The 25,237-nt window shown below is 47.7% G+C and overlaps 1 protein-coding gene across 3 annotated transcripts in view; it reads left to right on the plus strand.

Moving 5' to 3' along the window:
* The window catches only part of RhoGAP15B (RhoGAP_ARAP and RA_ARAPs domain-containing protein RhoGAP15B), a 119,733-nt gene that overhangs the window by 6,221 nt on the left and 88,275 nt on the right, over positions 1 to 25,237 (plus strand). For all 3 annotated transcript variants that reach the window (XM_084602937.1, XM_084602935.1, XM_084602936.1), the window contains 2 exons: positions 4,669 to 4,997; positions 17,239 to 17,490. In XM_084602937.1, coding sequence (XP_084459063.1) covers positions 4,669 to 4,997; positions 17,239 to 17,490 — 581 coding nt within the window. The remainder of the gene's footprint in view (positions 1 to 4,668; positions 4,998 to 17,238; positions 17,491 to 25,237) is intronic.

Genomic DNA, 25,237 nt, shown 5'->3' on the forward strand with positions numbered 1-25,237 from the left:
TCACTCGCTGTACAGCTTGCTTTATCATTCCTTCACGTCCAGAAATGTAGTCGTTTTGAAAAGAGGGCAGTGTGAAGGTAGGATGTATGAAGAAGTGAAACATACAGCACGTGCGTTCGAGCACTGACTAAAACTGGTCACAGTAACCCCTTTATCAAAACAGTCCAAAATGGTATATTCCATTGTTTCCCACGCCAAATATGCCGACTACAGTACGTCACTGAAGCCACAAGAGAAGTCGCATTCAGTTGGAATGAATTAAATGTGGACTACCCCGCATGGAGGTATAGAGATGACCTAATTCTTCAAGAAAATGTTTCCATTCTAGGGTGCGCAAGCCACCGGTAATATGCAAGTCATTGCCTCCAGAAGATAGCTCTAGTCCTGTTTTATGTACATACAAAAAAAAAAATGGATAGCTTTGAAAAAGAAATAACGACGGAAAATAGAGGACGCAGAGGCTATAGGGTACGCTTATTCGCTTCCGCTAGATCATCCTTCTGCTAAAGAGAGGTTGTGAGGCCGGCACGGTTTCTCACCACGAACAAAAATAGCGCTATAGGTTCGAAGCTAGGTCGCAATTTACTCAAAAATTTGGCTCGGATGCACGGTCCTTTTCGACTGCTTTGCACTTCAGATTTTGCAAACTTCCTGTAAAATGTGAAGGTTCAAAAAGTGTACCTACTTGGAGCACCAGAAAAGCTCCCACTTGAAGCAATGAAATTTAATGTGTTTTTGAGGATTCGCTCTTTGCGAAGTAAGCGAATCACGACAAGAGTTCCAAAAGGGAAAATATTTAAAATTTCTTGGAAGTATTTCACGTGTAATATCAACCTTGTTAACAATTATAGTCTGGTTAGTATTGCAAAGAGCACCCGCGGCAAGTAGCCCGATTATATATAGTCGGTAAGCAGTAGTTGCAAGTATATCCAGTCGATTACTCATATTTCATACCACACACTCAAAAAATAAACACGCATTATGTCCGCATTTGATTTTGGCATTATAATAATTCCTTGCGTATTAGGTGCTCGTCATCTTTTTCGCATTTTTCTGCTTTCTCTCGGTGCGCGCCAAGAACTGCATCATACCTGCCAATTCGACGTGCAATTATCAGTGCTTTTATTTTTTGTTTGTTTGCTCTGTACCATTTGATGCCAGTAAAGCGTCCGCACTCAAGTGCCCACTATGAACGTATTACGTATGTGACAGGTTTAATTTTTCACATTTTATTTGAAGTAATGCCGTAACTGTACTTGACTTTTTTTTTCATCTAAACAGCTGGTTCACCCTTTGGTTAGTGGCATGCAAACAAATGGCCATGATATACGTATATGTTAATCACGAACAAAGTATAAATGCTTGAGTCGCGTATACCTTGTTTATTGTTTGTTTGTTTTTTTGCCGGTAAATACCACAGTGCTTTAAATTAGTACGGTAGTGAATAAATGTGTTTTGCTCGCACACTGTATTTGTAATTTATATAAGCGGTGATTAGGGCACATAAAGAACACAGATTAAAGAGATATATTACCGATTACTGGCGATTTAAGATAAATGTTGTTATGTATTAATAAGCGCAACCTGCAAAATGTAAGCAGGTGTTCGTAAATAAGGTTTGTAAAAAATAGGTGTTCCTAAAGAGGCCTTACGAAGCACAAGCTTTGATTCGCATATGTACACTGTTTTTCTCCGCGTGTTAATAGCGCTCCTGGGCAGTAGCCTTTATTCCCTTACGGGAAAAACGAATGCAAAACACCACGCTTCGTTGCAAACATTAAGTACAAATTGCTCATCTGGACGATTTGTAACTGTCCGCAGGAAGAAATGTTGAGAGTTTCAGATAGCGATTCAAACATCGCGCGCTACTCCGAAGGACAACCCAAGCGTGCACGATGTCTCCAGATAGACGTAAAAGAATGGCAGGGATCAGTTTAAGCACCTGGAATAAGTCGCCTCCTTATTAAATATCACACTACTTGCGTAGCGTCTGAAAATCGCTCCAAAGAGAATTGCACCCCTCCTCTGTACCCCCGCTATCCCGCGGCCGCTACGCGCCGAGCGGCGAACGTGGCACCCCTGTTGCACGTCGCGCCCTCTCGCGGGAGTCGGTTCTTGTCATCGCAAAAGCGGCCCGCTCTCCGGCGCCGGTCGTCACACTGCCCAATATTCTAGAGCACTATACCCGCATATGCTCGTTCGCACGCGCCATTTGTCGACTTGTTTTTGCTTAGAGAAGTTCGCGATGCCGATGCATTCGTACACAGTAGCGAAGAAAGTTGAGGTTGTGCAATGGCATCGGGAAAACGGAAGAAACGTGCACCAGACGTCTCGGCATTTCAAGCTCGACCGCAAACGGGTACGAGAATGGGACAAAGATTTCGAGAAGTTGCTTCAACAAAACTATGGGAGAGCAAAACTCCGAAGAAAGTTGAGTAATGGCGCGCCAGTTTTCAGCGAGTACGTGGACGATGCGCTCTTCGAGTTCTTCGAGGGGGAAAGAGCGGCAGGACGTGCTGTTAGTAACCGGCTTCTTTCTGAAGAGGCTGTCAGAATAGCCAAAAACATGCAGTTGGAAAACTTCGTTGCTTCTAGCCATTACGTAAGTCGATGGAAGCAGCGGTTCGGCGTATCAATGCGCCGTTCTACGAACGAAAGTCAGAAGACGCCCGAAGAGTTTGCGGAGGCAGCTAGTGCCTTTCGATCTGCCGCAAACTCCCTGCGACGGCGCAACGACTACACATTGTACAACATAGCAAATATGGACCAGACGATGGTCCGAATAGATAACCCAGCGAACAGGACGAACAACGTGGTCGGCGAAAGCACCATACGGATAGCAAACACTGGATGTGCCCGACGCGGCTTCACGGTTTGCCTAGCCGCATGCGCTATCGGCCACAAGCTCCCGGCCTTTGTTATTTTCAAGGAGCCAACCGGGAAAATTCCAGCCAGGGCCTTCGCGAGCCTTCGCATACCAGGTGAGAATGATTTTTTTTTCTTCAGTGGGGCGAGGAATCACGATGTCGTAAAGTTCGTTCTATCAAAGCGCCGACTTTTTTTCGCTTCTTCTTTCACTCGTAGGAAATGTTCGTCTCACCGCCACAAAAAATGGCTGGATGACATCTGAAAAGCTGCAGGAGTGGCTATCAAGAATCTGGGGACCAAATGTCGATGACGTGCGGCGTTTGCTGGTACTGGACCAGGCGCCCATCCACAAAACGCAAGCTGCGAAGAATGCTTTTGAGGAGCGCGATACCGACGTGCTCTATGTGCCTGCGGGGTGCACGAGCATCCTGCAGCCAGCTGACGTGTACTGGAACAAGCCGTTCAAGTCCACCCTACGGCGTTTGTGGGAAGAATATATGCGCGAAGAAGAGCGAACGCCCAAAGGAAACCTGAAGAAGCCGTCGCGCCAGCATGTGCTTGATTTTGTTGCCCAGGCGTGGGCTGCTGTACCCGAGGAGACTGTGGCACGCTCCTTCAAGGGATGCGGCATCTCTAATGCACTCGATGGCTCGGAGGACGGCGACCTGCATGGCGGACTGGCAGATGTTGGAGTCGTGGTGCCAGAAGACCGGGGTGGGCTTCAAGCCGAGTGCTGTGAACTTTTCTTTGCGACTGACTCGGAGGAGTCTTTTGATGGTTTCCAAAGTGATTGATATAGTTATCATAAATCTTTCACTCAGTATCAATGTAGTTCACATTCCTAAAGGTAAATAAAATTTTCAATCCATGTGCACTGCGCTTTTTTTTTCTGACGGGGAAATGTCGCCGCCATCTTGAATTTCGGCGCCGTTCCGGGATAGCGCCCCCCCCTACTTTGCCAGTGATTCGACTTGCTAGAGGGGGGGGGGCGCTTGCTCGGAATTTTACGGTAAGCAATTCCGGCGGCGGCAATAACAGCATGCATGCTCGGTAGTTGTCAAACTCGGAATGCCTGTTGCATTCAGCAGTGCTCATTTTAAAGTATGTGGAGAACATCGAGATAAACCAGCCAAGAGATGCTAGGAAAGTCTTGAATAGCATGGAAACAGTTGTGCTTGCCTGCAATCATTCCAGACTAACCTTGGCGCATCCCATGCTACAGGGAAAGCAGTAAAGGCGTGTTTATCAGGGTTGATCAAGAATAAATAAAGAGCGCAAGATTGGACCTGTTGCTATGATCACAGGGATAAGGCCACATGCGGCTATTGAAGATAAAGGTTTGCAGCAATATACTACCATGCTCTTATGATAATGAGGTCACCTGCACTGGAAATGGAGCCTTTATAGCTGAAATGGGAATATTTTGAAATACAGGCATCGTTCCACCGGCTGTTTAGTAAGCATTCTGCTCTTGCATCAAAACATTGTTTTTGCAAATGGGCTCAGCAGGTTAGGCTTTATCGCTGTTTATTTATAATTAAATGTTTTGGAATCTGCTTCGGTCTTGGGTCAAGGATGGACGTGGAACAAGCATCCCAATTTTGGCATCAGTTCGCTCGGAAATTAATGTATCTCTTGCTGCCCAACAAGCACTGACATAGCCACAAAAGGACAAACCATCAGTTTTTCTGAAGTGGAGAATTTTGCTCTATTGTCCTCAATTTCTATTAGGGTCCTGTTATCCACAACACGTCTGACATTCTTTATTCCCACTAACCCCACCTACTCTGCTTTGTTCAGTCCGGCCTCTTCCATGGTGCCCAATCTCTGGTGCTTTGAGATCCAAGCACTGCAGTCCCAAAACCGGCCGCTCTTACTGGGTGTGCCCACTCTACCCGAGCGGCGAGAGTGGCTCGAGCGGCTGACACAACTGGTAACTCCACAGACGAGCACTGGCCTATCTGCACGGCAGCTGCACGGGGGACCCAAACACGCTGGTCGACTGCACCTCAAGGAAGGCACCAGCGGCTTTTGGCAGACGGCGGGTGTGGTGCTTCGGGGGAGGTCTCTCGGTGTTCACTTGCCTGGGAACGTGGAGCAGATTGACTTGCGCAAGGTGATGTCTGTAGGTGAGTTGAGCAGCACCTCCTCTGTGGCCTAAATACTCGTGCTGATGAGACAGTGATCCGTTCTGCCATCAGGCAACCAAAAGTCTGCATTGTGCGGCAGAAGCTCACGTGTGGCCTCCTTTATTTTTTTTATTTTTTGAGCCAACATTTGTGGTTCATGGCTCCTTTTCCCAAGCATTTCACCCCAGAAGAGCTGAGCACCAGGCCAGCGGAAATCTTGTACCCAATAGAAACTGGTGGGTACCCGTTGGCATCGGGGATCGAACCGCCCAAAAGCGAGGCGGATGCTCTACCACAAGTCCACCTTTTGGCATAAAATTCCTTGCACAACAGTTGCTCTGCACTGCTTTTACTGCTATCTGCTCACAGTGCTCATAAGAAAGTTTTGAGAGGCGGGCATTTGTTCATGAAGTTCGAAGTTCTGGGCACTTGATCGTGTTCGTGAAAATTGTGCGGAACAAACACAGTTTCTTAGCACAAACAAAGGTAATAAAGTTGAACCCTGCTGCTACGTTCTTGACCCAGAGGAAATTAAAATTAGAGGGTCTCTTAGATGTCTCTTAAAAGAGAAGGAGCTTACCCCTCCTCTCCTATCATTTGCCTCTTATCAGCGTTTGCTGCAGTGCTACATATAATTATAATTGGTTTACAGGAAAAGGCACAGTAACTGTCATACTTTCTCCAGAAAGTGTGAATTTGGACGGTACACCATCCTTCCTGTCGCGTGGCATTCCTTGGCACTCATTCAAGTGTGGAATTGCAGATGCCAGGGACGCTAGACAAGAACACATTTCATGGAATCTCGTGGGATATGACAGATCTCATGCACAATGCTCGTGCACGGGCCTTCGTTCCATGAGCCTAGAAAGGATTTCGTCTTAAAATATGTACAAGCTGGGAAATGCAGGAGATAAGCACAGTGAAGAGCAAAGCTGTAGCATTGGGTCGAAGCTAGATAAATTAGTGAAAAGAATTGCGCCGAACCATGCAGACCACAAGAAAAAAGATGACACACAGGTTATTAGTTGCCAGCGGCAACAATCTTCTCTAAATCTTTTGAGGCTGTATGGCTCCTGTAATTGTCAGTCACAATTGTTCTGCATGTGTAAAAAAATTCTGAATGTCACGTGATCGCTCTTCACAAATTCCAGGTCAGCTGGCCATAGAAAGACAGTAGCAATGAGGGAGCGAAACTTTGGCACTCATGCACTAGTGTACTATTGTCACGGGGACTGCTTGAAACCAGCACAGTTTCGATCACTCAGTATCTGAACCTTATCTAAGCCACGAGGAAGAATGAAGGAAACAAAATCTTGGAAAAATTTTTGGAGCCGAGCCATGTCAGAGCATCTAGTGCACTATCTTTCACGGCCTAGTTTTGCTTTTCCAGAGGGCACGCAGGAAACACAAGCAGCTTGACCACTCTCCTGACCAGCCTAAACCTCAGTGTAAAGCTAGAATCAAGAGCACTGCAAAGGAATATTTTAAGGAACACTTAAGCTCTTCCTCTAAGGCTGTCGTGTGATGGCGTTAATGGCCCCTATCTGCTGCCTCCCCATATGGGTCCTCGTTCATGCAGATGCACTTTGCTACTCTCTTAATCACTAGTGCCATCATTTGTGGCTCTGTTATCTTACACATACTCAGAAGCATAAAGTTGTAAGCCACCATGTTGTGTGAAAGACAGGACTCTGATATAAAAGCTGCATTTAATCGAGCCTTACAAATGCGCCTTTGTGGAGCTGTGTGTCTGAGTAGAGATCTAAGGCTCCTGGGTGGCAGCACCTTCCAAATCAGCCATGTCATTTTACAACCTGCCATGTCACCTGCCAGAGGCATGCTGGTAAATTTTTACTCACAACGTCAACACCGATGGCAGAGTTTCTGGAGAACGGAGCGCAGCACTATTGCTGTAAAAAAATATTAAGAAGGGTTCAACGCTGCTGAACGAATATAGAGCGAAAGCATTAGCTGCTGGTGACCGAAGGTTCTTCTTCTTCTCCTCCTCCTTGTTCTTCTCTAGCTCCTGCTCCTTCTCGAGCCAGTTTGAGGACCAGCAACAAGTGGTTCGACCTGGCGTAGTATTGCTTTCGCAATAAAAATTCAATCTGCTCTTGCCCATGCTGTAGGCTCAGGAACTACATGGGTGCAATCTGCCCTTTGTGGGAGGATGTGGCGCCATCATGTGGGAGCGGAGGGGAAACACATTGAACGGCAATGTAGCAAACGGCACGAAAGTGCACCATGCGAAATGGCCATGCCAACGCAGGTAGAAAGCAAAAACTCCCCCATTTTTTCTCCTTCGGGGCAGAAATTAGTGACAACGATTGCAGTATCACGTTCATGCAGTATAGGGGAATGTTTCAGCGTTTTCACAATCCACTCATAACGCGTGCATATACTGTCTTTCTATTGGAAGAGCGTGTAGCGCGTGCCATAGCACGGGCTGTGTTCGACGTGACAGAATGAGACACTCTCAGCGTGCAGATTCACGGCAGACAAGTTTATTGTTAAAAAAAGAGTTTGAAAGGAGAGTGCGGAGGCAGAGAGAAGGAGAGAGGGATCTCAAAGGGTAAAGCTGCCAAGGGTTTGTTGATGCTACAGAGCTAGGTGGAATCGCCTTCTGTGATTTACGAGCGGCACATATGCGCGGGGTGTCTGAGTTGTCGAGCACAATGCGGTCACCACGGCGCCGGCATGGTTCAATGGGCATAGCTTCCTCCTCGCGTCATCTACAAGCGTGCTGCTATAAGATTTCATATAGGAAGCTTGGCAGATAGGCACTTATCCACGCCCTCTGAACAGGGCATTGTCCCGGCTAAAATGCACAACAGCAGCCTGCAGGAAACGCACAGCATTTTTCTGGCAATGGATACTTCAGCACTGCAGCCGGTTTCTGCCCTCAGAACGGATGTGTTCGCAGCGGTGAAAAGGTTCTCGATGCACAGAGAATGGTCATTTTGTTGTGAAACGATTCACAACCTTTCTGCCTCTGCAGCCATTTCTGCGCAATCAACGTCTTGGTGACACATGTTCATCTACTACATATCATATGCACATGTCGGTCAGGATCCAACGCTGTTCTACGTCCAAAGCGCTCCACTTCACAAGTGAACGAACAGAACCCTCCAGGAGACTGATTTGTGCCTGCGCGCGGTTTCCTTGCCGTTGCAGACGGTTTTACGAAGGCGACGACTTTCAGGCTCCTAACGAAGTGTAGCTGATTGCGTACAACGAAGGAACACAATGCGATCCAAATGCTTTGGAGAGTACAAAAGCGAGCTTGTAAGGTTTAAAAAAAAACACTGTGCGTCGAAGAGTCAAGTGCGTCACATGCTCCGAGCGGCAAATACACAGATACTACAGGTATGTGTATGCATGTAAAGGAAATATGCATGAAGGAAAGTACCTACTGAAGTTTGCACCCAGCCTGTAACACACCAGTGATAGCTGCAATGAGGATTTGTTCGATGCGTGTTTGCTTTATGTGCAACAGGGCCTGATCAGGATGTATTTTGTCATTTGTTTTCTTTGTGTGAAAGGGCCAGATAGCGCAGATATCACAGGCGGCTATGTGCACTAAACCATAATATTTAGCATATTTTATCGTGACTGCCACCTGACTAACACGAAAAAATATATATATAAAGAAAATAAACGACAAAGTACATTGTGATCAGGCCCCGTCGCACATAAACCAAACACGCGCCGAACAAATCCTCATTGCGGCTATCTCTGGTGGATTACAGGCATGGTGCTAACTCCAGTAGGTACTTTTCATCATGCACATTTCCTTTAGATGCATACATACCTGTAACGAGGGTTTTTCGCACTAGAGAGAGTATGCAGTCGGTTGTTGAGGTCGCCCATTCACATCTTGACGCTTGGTAGCCCTAATTCAAGCTTCACGTCGTTGGTGGTCGCGGCTCACCAAAGGGAACCTGAAAAACCATGTCTTGCATCCCGGCACGCCTCGAGATTGGCAACCATACGTGGCAGATGTGGTTGGCATCGTTTTGCCAAGCCTGTAATGGTCACCGTGCCGCCAGCCCCTGTGCACTGGTGGCGGCGAGAAACGCCGTCGATGCCGTCCAATCTGTTTTCATCAGTCGCCGCTAGGACTTATAAAACTCGCGCAAAAGGTGCATTGGCCTAAATTCTTTGCTTCATATCCTTCAACCAATGCAGTGGCGATGTAACAGAAAAATCTGCCTGCCGGCTAGAAGGCGTCTGCTAAGTGAGACAGTTCTGCGCATTGTACATTCTCGTGTTAGGCATCCTCATGTCCAGCGCTGACTTAATCATGTGGTAGGTTATGAATGTAGACATGGGCAGTCAGGTTGGCTGCTAGCGAAACCACTGTTACTTGCTGAGATGAGATCCCTGCACCTGTTGCATCTACTGTATTTTCAATACAGTATGTTGGGCTTCATGCGCTGAAGCAAGGCCTGGGCTGTAGCAGATGCGTCCTGATTAATTTACGCTGCCTAGAGTTCCTTAAGATCCACTGATATTGCATACCAGGATTCAACCTTGTATCCTTCGATCATCAACATAAGGCCACTAAGCCACTGCTGAGGGTCATCTATTCTGTTTACTGGCATACTGAATGTACTTGCAAGGTTAAACAGCCTCTGTTTTCTGTGTTAGTAAATATGCACTATGCTGGGTGTTTGAGTGAACACTTGCGAAAATGACTAAAGAATAGGGGGTTCAAAATAACTAAAGAAATATATTTTCAAATACATACGCTCTGTCAGGGTGTAGTTTTACTGTAAAAACCCTCCCGATCATAAAGATGGTTATATTGTTACATATATGCCATTGAAGAAGACAACGATTGACAACAAAAAGAGAGACGAAGAAACAAGCAACAGTTGGTGCCTGTCAGAACGCTTATGCCTGTCATCAGCTGTTGTGTTTTCCTGAACTAACCTTCTGCCACGTATCATTTTGGTGGAGGTGAATCAAGATTCCCGTGTGCACCAATTAGCCCATTTACGCTGCCAAAAGCTTGATTTGTGCAGCGGCCGCCACTTACCTGGGATCACAACAACGTCAAAAACGGCCACGATGACCTCCGAAGCAGCCCTACCACCACGGGAACATCTCCTCAGCCTCACGAAAATTCGCCACCCTCTCATCTTTAATGGTGAAGACAATCCTGATGCTGACGATTGGATAGATGAGTATGAGCGTTTCAGCAGGAACAACCACTGGGACGCAACCATAATGCTGGCTAACATCATCTTCTATTTGGCAGGAAGAGCTCGCGTATGGTTTCGAAATCACGAATATGAGCTTGTTACCTGGGACATCTTCAAGCAAAAGCTTCAGGACTTGTTTGGGAAGTTCATTGGGTGGGCTCTCGCAGCAAAAACATGAACTTTCTTCTCGTGCCCAATTTCCCACGGCTTCCTACCTTGCCTACATTCAAGATGTGCTTGCGTTGTGTCGCAAGGTCAACAGCTTTATGCCGGAAAGTGACAAGGTTGGGCAGAGGGTATCGCTGATGATGCGTTCAACATCCTATTCTGCATGGATTGCTCTACCGATGACATGGTCCTTCAAGTCTGCTGAAAATTCGAGCAGGCTAAACAAAGATGTCTCATACATCGCTTTGACTGCCTTCCGAACATGGCGGCTACATCAACCTGTGATGACCTGGCCCCTTTGCGCCTGCCCTCCGGTCCCACGACCGCGACTCGGACCGTCCGGAGAGATCTCGTCCTGCACCACTTAATTCTCCGCTGCCCGACACCGTGGCCATGATACAGGCTGCTGTCTGCCAGGAACGTGCAAATGTCGGCCTCTCCTTCAGCCCCGTGCTGCCCCCGCCACCATCGCACCCTGTTCCTCTAGTGGCTGCTGCAACCACCTCCCCACATCGCTATCTTGGTCACAATCCTGCAGAATGGCGCACCTCAGACGACAGGCCAATTTGTTTCATTTGCTGTCGAGCCAGCCACACTTCGCGTTATTGCTGTAGCCGTACCTTCCCCACCCCTTTCTCCTATTACAACGCTGAACGTCAGTACTACTATGGACCTCGAGCTTTGCTGCCCAATCAGAGAAGCCCCGCCCCACCCATAATGAACCTGGACACTTTCTTGCTCAACCAGATGAGCCTCGCACCGAAACCGTCCAAACTGCTCGTCGCTCTAGCCGATCTCCATTTCCCCAGGCTCGTCGATCCCGTTCACCAGTACCTCGTCGCAGCTCCTCCCCATCATACATTGGCACCTACTTGGGAATCTAATGAATGCAGCGCCCTTGAGTGACGCTGCATTACTGACCCAAACTGACAACTCTGTACTCACCCCCGCACCTAGACGTAACCTCATTGATATTCTTGTGGACGGAGTCCCAGTTTCTACACTTATTGACACTGGCGCCCAGATTTCTGTCCTCAGTTCCTTGCTCTGCCGGCGCCTCAAGAAAGTCCTCACACCCGCCACCTCATCTACAGTGTGTTGTGGATGGCAACACAGCTACTGCGATTGGTATGTGTACTGCACGAAATAGCATTGCCAGAGCCACATCCCTGTGTTATTTACAGTCCTCACCAGTTACCCTCAAGACTTTATATTAGGCCTCGATATTTTAACTGCATACTCCGCTCTCATTGACTGTTCTTCTGGACTGCTTCATTTAGACCTGCTATCCTGTGCTGACAAACAAGCTCATGAAACTTCAACGGTCCATCTCTGCTCTGCTGCATTTACTCATTTCGCTGTGTATGTGTTCATGTCGCCTTTGCCCTCCGTTCCCGATGGCGACTACGTTGTTTCCTCATAAACCGACGTGGCTCTGCAGCGTAGCATAGCTCTCCTTCACAATATCGTGCACATAGCGAATAACCACACTTATATTCCAGTCCTGAACTTCAGCTTTTTTGTACAAGTTCTTCCTGAGGGGATTTCTCTCGTCGAACTGACCCCACTGTCTGACTTTAATGTGGCACTCTGGGTTGGAAGATAATGAGGTCACGGACAGGCTAGCTCGAGGTCACACAAACGGAGCGGCCACCATCCCCAATCTCACAACTAGCATTCCTGTTTTCGCGGCTTACGGTGCGTGGCTTAAATACCTACGAGAACAACGTTGGATTTACCCTCACCACACTAGGGGTTAAATGCACAGGAAACGCAGAATGGAGACAGCTCCAGACCAACACTTTGTCCAGCCTACATCAATACAGCATCATTTTCCCAGAACACTACACAGACATACGTAAGTCCTTGGTGCAACGACCGGCCAACCGCCTACCACATCACATTGGGGTATACGGGCCCCAAACCCGCAGACATAAACACACACCATTTGGAGGCGCAGTGGGAGGCCACTCTGCTATTCCCAGACCTAGTGACCCAGCATAGACTGGTAACCCAGGCAAGAGCGGCAGCCCAGGCCACTGGGGTCTTAAAATGAAGACTCCACTCACTGCCCCCCTCCCTTTTTTTTTCTTAATAAAGTTTAGAAAGTTTTCTCTCTCTTAGTGTGTCTGCACTTTTACCTGACCCTACTGGTGGAGTGTAGACACGACCTGCATCATCCCCGCCTTCGGAGGCCCGCATATCAGGAATGGTTGCTCCCGACTTGTGTCCTGATCGTGCTCAAGCACTTACTAGCCTTCTGACTCGTACAGTAATATTTTTGATTTTGGTGACCGACCCTTGGGATAAACGTCCCTTGTTACTCTTCGCATCGATACCGGAGACGCCAGCCAAATTCACAGAAGACCTTACCGAGTTACCATTTCTGAACGTTGTGTCATACAACAGGAAGTGGACAAGATGTTGGCAAGAAACATTATACAGTAGAACCTCGGTGATACAAATTTCACGGGGCCGCGAAAAAATTCGTATCATCCGAACATTTGTATCATCAAAACGAACGAAAATAAATATTCAGAAGCAGAGGAAAGGCAGTCGCGCCTATCTGTTTACGTCCGAGAAGGTTTATTACGGTCGAAGCAGTCACAGCTTGCTACTCGCGGCGCACACAGCACGACAGGTGATTGCGATGTCGGCGATGCGTGGGCCGCATACCTCCGTGGACTTTCTGCAGCGCCTACAGCACGACAGGAGATGGCGACGTGCCTGCCACGTGGCGCCGCAGATTTCTTGCGATGCATACAGCGGGCCGCGCTGCGTCGCAAGCTGCTCGCAGATCACTATTGCGGAGCCAGCGATGTCCGGTCCGTGCGTGCCGCCGCGTACGCCACTGTCAGCTACGGCAGTAGCGACGTCTGTGGTTTGTAGGCCACGCGGGGATGAAAGCTTTTCGCGGTGTAAGCCCGACAGAAAATCGAGACGTCGCCGAAGTGCAGACTACGTGTTACCGCAAACTGCTCGTGATGCGTACAGACAGCGTGGCTGGCGATCGCGGAATCAACGATGTGCGGGCAGTGTGTAGTGATTAAAGTTTTGGTCACAGTTCGTGCGTTCGTATCATCCGTAGTGGCGCGGGAAAGAATTCGTACCATCTGAAATTTTGCACGTTGTACACAATGCACTCTGTCCGGGGAATTTCGCAAATTCTTATCATCCCGAAATTCGTTCGAACTGTATCCGTATCACCGAGATTTTACTGTAGAGCCTTCGAGCAGCCCCTGGGCGTCGCCTGTCCTGCTTGTTAAAAAGGACAATAAGACAATGCCTGAAGGTTCTGCATTGATCACAGACACCTCAACAAAGTTACAAAGAAGGACGTTTGCCCAATCCCCAAGATAGATGATTCCCTCGACTGGTTGAACGGTGCCAGCTATTTCTCTTCAATTGATTTCGTTCCGGTTATTGGCAGATCATGGTCGACGAATGGGATGGGAACGGGAATATTAAGCGCAATAATTAACATCCTAATTACTGAGCTTCATGATTACTGCCAATAGGGACTTGAAAGGTGTGGACAAGATAATGCCTTGCCAATTTTTGAAATGAAAAAAAATGTTTTCTTTTAAAGCCCTGCAGTGCAAGGAGGCGTGACATTTTCTCCGCACAAGACCGAAACTGAGTGAATTTAAAGTGTGCGAAGCCTGGCGGAAATGTGACAGCTGTTGATAACGTATTGCAGCAGATATGGAGCCCAGTGCGAACTGCTATTGTGCAATGTCATGAGCATTCTTTTGCTTCACAGCTTGGTTGTTTTGCAGAGTGGCAAAGCAAAAGAAAGTGCATCACTTTATGGCAGACAGTTTGAATTTGGCTTCACACAATGCTTCATTAGTGGATGTCACATCTCCCCAAAGCTTCCTGCACATTTAACGTACTGAGTTTTGTTTTGAGTGAGAAAAGGCGTAATTATTTCTTTGTTTGGGGCAATATTTCGCACTTTTATCTAAGTAAACCCTCGTTAACTTTAAGTTGTAACATCCGGGAAAAATTTCGATATAAGCAGAGTTTCGAGTTGAGCGAAATGCTAAAAATTTCTGGTGAGAACCCCGGGCGAACCGTCGCGCGCTGCCGCCGCCAGCGCCTGTCGTTGCCGCTGGTGCACATCGCACGGATCTATGGGACTTGGCGACACAGGAACATTTTCATCCTTGCTTTGTTACCACCCCGTCGTCGTTCGGTCATGGAGAGTACAGTTATGCTATATCCCGTTTCTAACACTACACAGCTTGAAATACAATAACATTGAAAAAATCTTTTACGCATCGTGTTTAAAACAACAAATAAAAAGGTCGCAGTGCAGCGGTGTGCTGCTACAGATGCATACTTGCATTGCAAGCAGTGGCTTTCTCTAGCTCCTTTCGAAAATTAACAATATCTAGCCACACTAGCCTTTTTGTTTCCCTTTACTACCCTACCAAGCTTTTACTGAATTGTCTTGATGTGCCCATATGTGCACTGATCAGACGAAGTGAGCGTCTGCAGGTTCTTCTCTCAAACCGGACTAGAAAACAAACTTTGCTCGCAAAAAAAGAAAGTCAGGATGGAAATTGAGCAGCCCAAAGCCTTCTGCGATTGGCTGCCTCGCGAGCTGCTTCCGGGTGAGACTCGAAATTTTCTAAAAACCCAGAACCTGAGCGCGACAGCCACGAGCAAAAATGCTTTGGCGGCCCTCGGCCCATCACGCCCGTCGATGCTCCACTGCACAAGGGAAGCTTTTGTAATAAATGCAAAAGAATTCTCTCGAAAAACTGATTTTTAATATATTAGAAGGCAGAATTGGTTAATGCTTTGCTTGCTTCGCGTTGGCATTCAGCCCGACAAAAGCGTCCTCGAGCTGCTGAATGCATCGCATAAGCCGTTGGTCGCCGCTGCTGCATTCAACTTTGTTGCGAAGCATGCGTTGCGGACACCACATACAATCAACACTTCATGCACATAGCGCGACGAAACAGGACCACGCAATCATTAAATCGCTCTTGCCGCTCTGCACGTGTGAAGGGCAACTGACCGAACCACGCTGAACTGGCTGAACCAACTGCTCAATAAGACCCATCAGCCCCCGCGCACGCGAGCGGCGCTCACATGACTGCTCCCAAGGCTAAAAATGGCTGCATCCGCGGGAATTTTGTATTCGCTCTTCGAACGTGACCGCGTTTGGCACTTAGTATAGGAACAAAACGCTCGCTCGGAGCCCCTATCACCTTTCGGTAATGACGGTTGCCTTCGGTTTTTCCGGTCAAAATTTCGAGATATTCGCATTAAGCCCGACAAATGCTTAGAGTTAAATGGGAGCTAATACATAGCACCTATTGGAGGTGAAGGCGCAGCGTGGAAAATTTTTGACGACCGATTTTTCAAGATATGCGAGTTCGTGTTAACGAGAGTTTTCTGTATATTTATTTTGATAGCTGGGTGCATTTGTGTGTTCACTAAAGCAGAGTTATTTCTCAATGCATTTAGCTTGTTCTGTGACACACTCTTGTGCGCAGATTTCGTCTGTCATAATATTGTCATCTATATTTGTGGTGTCATGTGCCCCTTCAAAAAAAATTTTATACGCGCTCAAACAATATGTGATCCCCCAGTCACTGGAATATGTAGTCATTTGGTAAATTCCAATGCTTGTATGCTGCACTTTTCAATAATTGAGACACATTATGCAAAACTATTTATATGCTTGTTAAAAAAAATAATAATTCAATGGTGTTTCGTGCTGCAAACCTGACGTTTTTTTGAAGCGAAAGCTTCACTACCTGTGTTAGACCGCAGCTTCGCATGGCTCCTAGTTCTGTGCATGCGCATGATGTCACAGCCAAGGCCAGCTGGGCAGCCCCCTCGCCCAGCTTTGCCAGTGTTGCCTAGCAACGCTTAAGAGGTGTGCGACTCCTCCTCGTTAAAAAAACGAAAATTAGTCTCTACCGGGAATCAAACCTCCATTCCTTGGATCCCCAGCCGAGTGCTTTACCACTGTGCCACGCCTCGAATTTCTTTTTTTTTTTTCTTTATTGCCTGACTTTTGCTTCAAAGAACCATTAAGAAAGAATTACCTGTGAGATGCCCCGAATAGGGAAACGCCCCTCATAATTCCACTTGACATTTGAATGTATCAAATATTAAAATAGTTACGTCAGTCAATTAGGGTGACGTCGACATGTATCAAATACTAAATAGTTAATTAAATCAGTCGATTAAGTTGACATCACGTAACCAGAAGTAAAGCCGAAAAAGGGCATAGGAAGGGATTGACGCACAATTCGAAAGTACCAAAGACTGAAATTTTTAAACAAGAAGTGAACTAAGCAACTAGAAGCAACCACAAACAACCAACAGCAGCATATGTGCTTTCTTATTACTCCAATGTAGATTCTGCAGTGCTCTTTAATTTATTTATTTATTTATTTATTTTTCTTGAGATCTGCATGAATATTTAGGTGGCAACAATATTTTTCTGAGAAGGAGTGGTAAGTAAAGCCTCAAAGAGTTAGCATAGCATGGAGAAGTTGTAATCTGAGCATGTGCAAATACATACCCTATGTAAATAAGAAGGGAACTTTTATAGAAGACTATCTATTGATCCTATCTTGTTCTCGTGGGAGCTCTTGTATAGGTCCATGTCAAGGCTATCATCCTCATTTTTTTATGCTTGCTGCTGCTTCTCATTCGTTTCCACTTTCATCTTTCAGGCCCACCTGGAGGACTTTATATTCCAACTTTCCCCGTCCTACTTCCCTCTCTTTCTCTTCCTTTGTGAGGTTTTGCTGGGTAGCATTACAATCTACTTAAGCTGCAGTACCAAGAAGTGCCAAGGGATGAGAAATCATTGTGTTGACAATCTTTTTTTTCAGGCAAGCTGTCGGCCGACCAGACCTACCTGACTTACGGCGGTGCGCAAGAGAGGGGACCCTCCTTCCAAGTGAGGCTCCCCGGCCGGGTGCTCTACCTTCAGGCCGACCACCCAAAACACACTGAAGCCTGGTTGACATCTGTGACCGCAGCGTGGCAGACGCCACCTGATGCACCTCTTGCCGAGCAGTACATCACCCAGGAGGGCATCCCCGTCGCCGTGGACCGGTGCATTAACTTCATCAGCACACATGGTAGGTGCAAGCATTCTTAGTGCCCAGAATGTTTCTTTTGGCTCTGCTGGAGCACACCATTTAAACGTAACTCTGCAGCCATTTTCTTTTTTTTTTCAAAATTGAAACCCTGTGTTGCACTGGACGTTCATTAATTTGAACTTCAGAATTTTAAATTTTTTGACCATTTGGACTGTGCTGTTTGGTAGCACCAAGCTGTATAGCTACCATATTTATACTGTTGGCTGTCCTCTCTTAAAGACCCGTCCAGCCGCCTCGCATGATGGGCTCTCCGCCTTCAGTAATTTGACATCCGCGGTATATATCGCTCTGTCCGTAAAAACATGGATGCCGACGCTCTGTCTCGTTCTCCCCTCTCCAGCGAACCTGCTTGCTCCACGGCGGCTGATCCTGTCCTCTCCTCTCTAACCATCGCTTATATGCCTGCGGAGCAGAGCAAAGACCCGTGGCTCGCATGTCTTATCGACATCGTGTCCACTTCTAACACTGCTGCGCCTTCTCGGACTTTACGCTGTCAAGCACCACACTTTGCCCTATGAGACGGTCTTCTCTACCGCTGCAATTATATGCCTGATGGTCGGCGGTGGCTTCTCGTCATTCCTCGCCATTTACGACATAAAATTTGCGCCTCTTTTCATGCTGACCCTCAGTGTTCCCATCCTGGTGTAGTCAAGCCGTTTCAAAGAATTTCTCAACGCTACTATTGGCGCGGCATGTACGGTTATGTTCGCAAATACGTCCACTCCTGCATCACATGTCAGCGCCGGAAGTCAGCCACACCTCGTGCTTCTGGCCCTTTACAACCACTTCCATGCCCGGCTCGCCCTTTTGACCGCATTGGCGTTGACCTTTATGGGCCACTTCTTTGTACGGTTTCTGAGAGCCGGTGGATTATCATCGGCATCGACCACCTCACCTGGTATGCCGAGACCGCCGCTTTACCCGCCGCTACTGCCCGTGAAGTTGCCCTGTTCTTGCTACATCATTTTGTTCTTCGCCACGGCGCCCCGCGAGAGCTACTAAGCGACCGAGGACGCGTCTTCCTTTCCAACGTCGTTGAAGCTGTACTGGCCGAATGTCGCATCATACATCGAACCACCACAGCCTATCACCCTCAAACAAACGGGCTGACAGCGCTTCAATCGTACTCTCGGAAATATGCTGACGATGTACGTTGGCGCTGATCAGACTAACTGGGGCGCTGTTCTTCCTTTCGTGACGTACGCTTACAACACCACCACGCAGTCAATCACTGGATTTAGCCCTTTCTTCCTCCTTTATGGGCGTGAGGCGTTGTCCACGATGGATACTATTTTACCATATTGCCCCGACTCCTCCGAGTGCACTCTCCTTTCAGTTGTTGCCAAACATGCGAAGGAATGTCACCAGTTGGCCCGGAGTTTTACATCGGAATCTCAAAGCTGCCAAAAGCATCACCACGACAAAGATCAGACGCCACACGTTTTTCCTCCAGGATCCCTTGTTTGGCTCTGGGTTTCTGGCACACCACCGGGATTGTCATCAAAATTTCGAACCGAGTACCACGGCCCTTACCGCATTATCCGCCAAACCTCCCCTGTGAATTACATTGTGGAGCCACTCACTCCCTCTTCAAACATGCGTCATCGCGGCCGCGAAACTGTGCACGTGAGCTGCCTGAAAACATACTACGATCCGCTCCTCTTGCCCTCACCATAGGTCGCCAGGATGGCTCCTCTTCGCTCCGGGGGAAATTGTAGTGAACTATCCGAGGATATTACGAAGACTAGGATGAACTAGGCGAGAATATTATGAAGACGAGGATAAGAACAGCGAAGTGCGGCTGCGCTGCTCGAGCTCGCTTATGGAGGCCTAGACTGGCTGTGTTCTTGTGTGGTTCGCCGTGCAACTTCGAGAAGGCTATTATCCCTGTTAAAACACAGTAAAACCCCCTTTTCAATACGAATGTACGTCAACTCCACCAAATCACATGTCCAGAAAAAGAAAATACCGATAGATGCTTTCCACAACGAAAATTTATTGCCTAGCAGGACTACTCATGATCACTTTCTATCATGTATTTCTATGATATACGCTGCAATCTTGGCCTCCAACTCTGGGTAGTGTCCCGACTGTGGCCAGCAGGAGGCTCTTTGCTTGGTGTCACAGTTGAAGTTTTTGCTTCGCTGCCATCGGCACTCCCGCATAATCGGTTTAGAAGCGTTGAACTTGCAGCCCACTGCACAGTTGTTTCTTTGGCGTAAATGATGGTCGCCCTCTTGATTGCTGCAGTGAATTAGCATTGGTGATTTCTGCTCATGACAAAGATGTGGCCGACCGTCAAGTCATGTGCACCAACTCCAGACAGCATTTAAAAACGAATGATTGGTGTTGGCTCTTTCATCAGCCATTGGCAGTCGTTGGAAGCTACACTGTGTCAAATGACCTGATCTGCCCAACGTGCAAAAGCGAGTGCCTCTGCAATTGCAATATCCTTCCTTCTATAAATTATCAAGGTTTCCCTAGGTGCGGCATTCACACTAAAAGTAAAATGAAAAAAATCTCCCTGAAATGTGTGCACAGTAACTATCGCACTTAGATAGAGCGGGAGAGCCTCAGTTCCCAGGTCGAGCCAACGTTTTGACAAGTGGACTTGTCTTCGCCAGGGCAGAGCGATATCACTGCCAGGGGTTTAACTACGCTGTTGCTTCCGAAGAAGAAAAGCTGGGGAGGGGGAAAATGAGTGAGAAGAAAGTAGGTCAAGGAGCGAAAAAAAATATTTAAAAAAATGTTTCTTCAGTAATGTATTTCTGAGCCTGGAACCAGTGTTCCTGTGGCCTAAAATATAAATAAAAAGCAGCAGCAGCAGGAAAAGCTACAAGGCTGGGTGGATGATTAGTCACCACCTAAAGCAGCTTCAGTGCAGACACACTTTTCTTGAAGAGGGACAGGCATTCCAAAGGGATAAGGAATATATCCGCAGAATTCTCAAAAATTTGCAAAAAAAAAAAAGGGGGGGGGGGGAATTTTTATTTTATCCTTCCTTCTCCCCCTCTTTTGTGGAAATTTTTAAGAATTGTTCCCCTGCAGAAACTTATCAAGAAGCTTTGAAATGCTTGTTCAGTGCTCTTTCATACCGTGTAAGCTATCTTATTCCTCTTGTTCTAAATTGTTTGTATTGGCAATGCCATGCTTTGATTTCATTTTAAGTCCGAATCGAAATCAGCTTTAGTTAATCAGCTTTTTTCTGTGGTTGCAAGCCTTGAGGTCATGCAGAACAGGAAGGAGGCAGCCACAATAATGCTTTACACTTCTTTCTTCATTCTTTACTCCTTATTGTGGAGGTGCTTGATGACCTCACTGCCCTATCGCACGGGTGTTTTTATATCCAGGCATGGCAGCGTGTTGTTAAAATTATTCATGGTGGAAACTGTTTGCTTCCAAACTAATGGGCGTTTTTTTGCACATACTGTATTTAAACAACTGCAAGTCAATCAGCTTTCTTAAATTTGAAAATCTGAAGTGGAGGGGTACCCCACTTCAGATTTTCAAATTGTTATGCATGACCTCAAGGCTTGCAACTACAGAAAAAAGCTGATTAACTAAACCCCCCATCAATTCAGAGATCTCTATTTCAAACTACATTGACACTGGCCCTCAGCAATCTCTCATGGGCCAGACACTGTCTAATTCAAATGCTACAAGTCTTGCATTTACTAGTTTGTATGGACATCCTAGGGCAGGTATGATCAGCAGTGTGTGGGATTGTGAAAATCGCTCTTGTCCAACCTGAACTGCATGCTGGAAAGTCAACCACGCACCTCTGACATGTGTTTAATGGCAAGCATGACAAAGAACTTATAGCCTCAGGAATGAGGAAACCACTTTGTTTCACTTTCACATTTGTGAGCTTCGCATCCAATAGTCAATCATGGCTATCAGGTGCATGCTGTTTCGGACGCTAATTGCCACCACTGAGTGCCTGCCATGCTTCCATTCTGGGGGTCTTTCACTTCACCAAAACTGTGCTGTTTGCGCATTGTTTTGTGAAGTCGCATGCATTGTGGCAGCTTGTAGGAGAGCATTGCTGCTATCACATCACATGGTCAAGGATGCAGGGGATGGAAATGCAAAGAACAGTTTCGCTTTTTCATTCCACAAGAAGGCATTCATTGCCCAGCCTTCTACTAAATAAACTATGGACAAGCGTCAGCCTGTGACGTCAGCGGACATGCGGTGGCGCTGGCGACAGCAGTGACTTTCAGGGTGCAGGCAACAGCTTGGGTCGTCTGCATTGGATGCGCGGCGCTTGCTGTGTTTTCGGGCATAATTCCCGATATTCCTGCAAGCTGTGGTGCAGTTGGTTGCACCATAAGGCAAAAAAGAAAATGTCATATGTTTTCATGTTTTTTTGCGGTCGGATAAAGACAAGAGAGAAAGGCCTCAGCGACGGCATGTCTTCGCGGTTAACTTGCATTACACTTCTGCACTGAAACTTGATCAGTTCGTTTGCAACTCTTAATTGTCGAGACTGCTCTTCAGCCGCACCACGAATAGTGCAATAACAAACGCCTGCAGTTTGTGCTCGTCTTGTACATACTACAGTCAAACCCGGTTATAACGAACTTCAGTACCAAATTCGTTATACACAATGTCCAGAACAGCGCAGCGAAAACACACTAACTAAAGAAAAACCGTGCCGCTCACCATGAATCTACAAAAGAAATTTATTCAGTGATTTTCGCCTGAACACTGCGTTTAACTCTATCAGCGAGAATCGCACTTTCCACACGCGACATCATTTCCACAAACTCCAGTCCGCTTCCCTGTATTCCGGAGCAGTATCGGCGCAGCAGATCGGTAGCAGCGAGGGCTTCGTGCAACGTCGGGCGAGGACGATCGTCTTCCAGCGGCGGCTCCTCGGTCACCTCGTTCGCACCAGATGCCAGCATGTCGGCAACAATTTCCGAGTCCAACGGGCTCGCTGTCATGGCTACGTTGTCGTCAACAGTGAGAAAATCCTCCAGGGCAACTTTTTCAGGCACAGCGTCCGGAACATCAGCGAGTTATTCCCCAGCGTGGCAACATCGCTGTCATCTTGCACAGTGCGCGCTTCACTAGCAGCTTCTGCATCCTCTCGACATTGTCCAGCATGGTGGAAGCAGTTATGGATTGTAGATTGCATCACGTCTTGCCAGGCACGGTTAATCATTTCTATTGCGGCCAGCAAATTATTCTTGAGCTCGTCGTTAACCCGCAATTTCACCAGCAGCCGCTCAACGACGCGTTTCCTGTAGCCCAGCTTGAAAGCGCGGATGATCCCCTGATTGAGGGGCTGCAAAACCGCTGTTGCGTTTGGTGGCAGGAAACAAAGCTCGATATTCTTGAGCGTGACGCCGCAGTGGTGCGCAGAACAGTTATCGAGGAGGAGGCAAATCTTGCGCCCGCTCGTTGCAAGTTCCTCGTCCCAGCCACGCAGCCACGCTTCGAACAAGATTCTAGTCATCCAGGCCTTAGAATTTGAGTTGTATGTGACTGGGAGTGAAGTGCATCCTCACAGGCACATAGGTGACTTGAACTTGCCTATGACAAGCGGCTACAGCTTTGATGAACCGTCCATGGAAGAACGGTGACTCGGGTTCTATTAAATTTACCGCCATGGCACTTCTCATTTTTTACCGCCAAGGTTCTGCTCGGCAGCAGTTGCCAAAACAAGGCAGTCTCATCGGTGTTAAAAATATTGCACGGTTCGTATCTCTCCGTGACAGCACGCCACACGTCTTGCACCCACTTCTCACCACTCTCAGCGTCCACTGCTTGGCTATCACCTGCAACCACCTTTCTGGTGATGGAGTAGCGGTCTTTAAATCGTTGGAGCCAAACACTGCCCGCCGTAAACCCCTCGACGTCCAGGACGAAGGCAAAATCTTTTGCCTTCTGTTGCAGCATGGGGCCAGAGACAAGCAGATTTCGCGCACGAACGACGAAGAACCATTGGTACAGCGCTTTCTCTACTTGGTCGTAAGCCGGCTTGCGGTGGCGAAAGCCGTCACCATTTGGTCGTTCCTGTGCATTGCCTGTGATGGCCGACTGGTTCTTTAAAATGGTGCTTAACGTGCTCCGCGGAATTTTAAAATGCGCGGCAACGTCAGACTTTTTTCCGCCGCGGCCAACGCGCCGAATTATCTCCAGCTTGTCGGAAAGCGGTAGGGCACACCGCTGCTTCATCGTCATCTTGCAGGATGTAGCGCCGGAATGCAAGTCAGCGGCAACGTAGGCACATCCGGAATCGTGAGGATAGCAGCAGCATGACTTGCAAACGCGAACAAAGAAAGCTCCGAGGATGCATGAAAGTGCGCCACTGACGCGTTCGTTGTTTGGAGGCTGCCTTTCCTTCGAAGATTCTCCCCTTCCCTTCGCCCAAACTCGAGACCAGTTCTGACCGGTGTTTCTTCTTTCTCGAAGCGCAATAGGTCCGGAGCTGCTCGCACGTCTTTGATCATATGGTAGGCAGCTGCCGAATAGGAGCTCTGCAAAGAGAGGCTGGCCGATGGCGCAGATTTTAAAGGCTACTCACGCTACTCCAGGCGACGGCCGCGCATGTGTACAGGAGGGTCCCTCGTGGAAGCTGCTGTAGAGAGACCCTCCTGCGTTTTACGGAAGCGCGGCACGGGCCGAGGCCGCCTGGAGACAATGCGGAATCGGCGCAGAAGCACCCTAGTGGGCGCGTGACGACGTATGCGCTGTGTGAGACCTTGGAGAACGGAGCCGTCGCCAATCCCCCTCCCATATGACAACGGCGTGCGCTAGAAGTATTGTGGCCCGGCAGCGTGGGGGCTGCCCGGAGAGTACTCGGAGCCGGCACAAAAGCCCGCCCGTTGGCGGGCGTTTGGCGACCGATCGCGCGCGCTGAGTTCGCTATATCCGATGTGTGGTTCGTTATAAAAAATACATTTTATATGCATAATGCTAGCGAAAATTCGGGTGTTCGATATAAAACATAATTCGCTCTATCCGAGTTCATTATATTTGGGTTTGACTGTATATCAAGTCATAAGAAGAGTGCTGCGAGATCCATTCACCTGTACCCGTGCATATGTTCGTGCAGAAAAGGACACAAAAGCTGCTGCGAAGGTAATTGATGTTACTTTGAGTGATGGCTCCTGTGTGATATTTTAACTTAGTCAGTCACTATATATGTGTATACAGTCGCCCACCATAGCTGCGCGCTGCTGAGGTCACGCAGAAGGAAGGCAATGCAGCGCTCCTCGTCAGATAATTCCAGAAGTAATCGACTGATACAGTGCTGAACTAGTCTTCAGGCATAAACCAAACTATTTCTATGCAGAAGCGAAGCTTACACTTCAGAATATTCACACGCACGAACTGGTTTTGAAGGCAGCGTCGCTTGGCACAGTGTAGGCAAGCTGCGTTTTTGCCTACACCTCATGTCGCTGCCGATCGCAGTGCCACGTTTGTTTACAAACATGACGCTTGTCTATACCATGATGCACGCAGTTCTTGTCATTTCTTTTCGGGTCGCTTGATAATTTGAACTTTGGATAGCGCAAATGCCTTGAATGTGAGTGTTAAAGGCACCTCTCTCCACAACATCCGGCGTTGATGTTATAAGCGAAACGTCACGGGCATGGCTTTGGCAGGTGAAGTTGTCAGTTGACATGATGGCCATGCACTGACTGGTCATCACATTTTGTTACATCACAACACCACATGGCATGGCCGAGCTTCCAACTCTGGCAGCTCCTGT

The sequence above is a fragment of the Amblyomma maculatum genome, chromosome 4, assembly GCF_055883805.1.
Source record: "Amblyomma maculatum isolate TAMU_Amacu chromosome 4, ASM5588380v1, whole genome shotgun sequence".
In the NCBI taxonomy this organism is placed as follows: Eukaryota; Metazoa; Arthropoda; class Arachnida; order Ixodida; family Ixodidae; genus Amblyomma; species Amblyomma maculatum.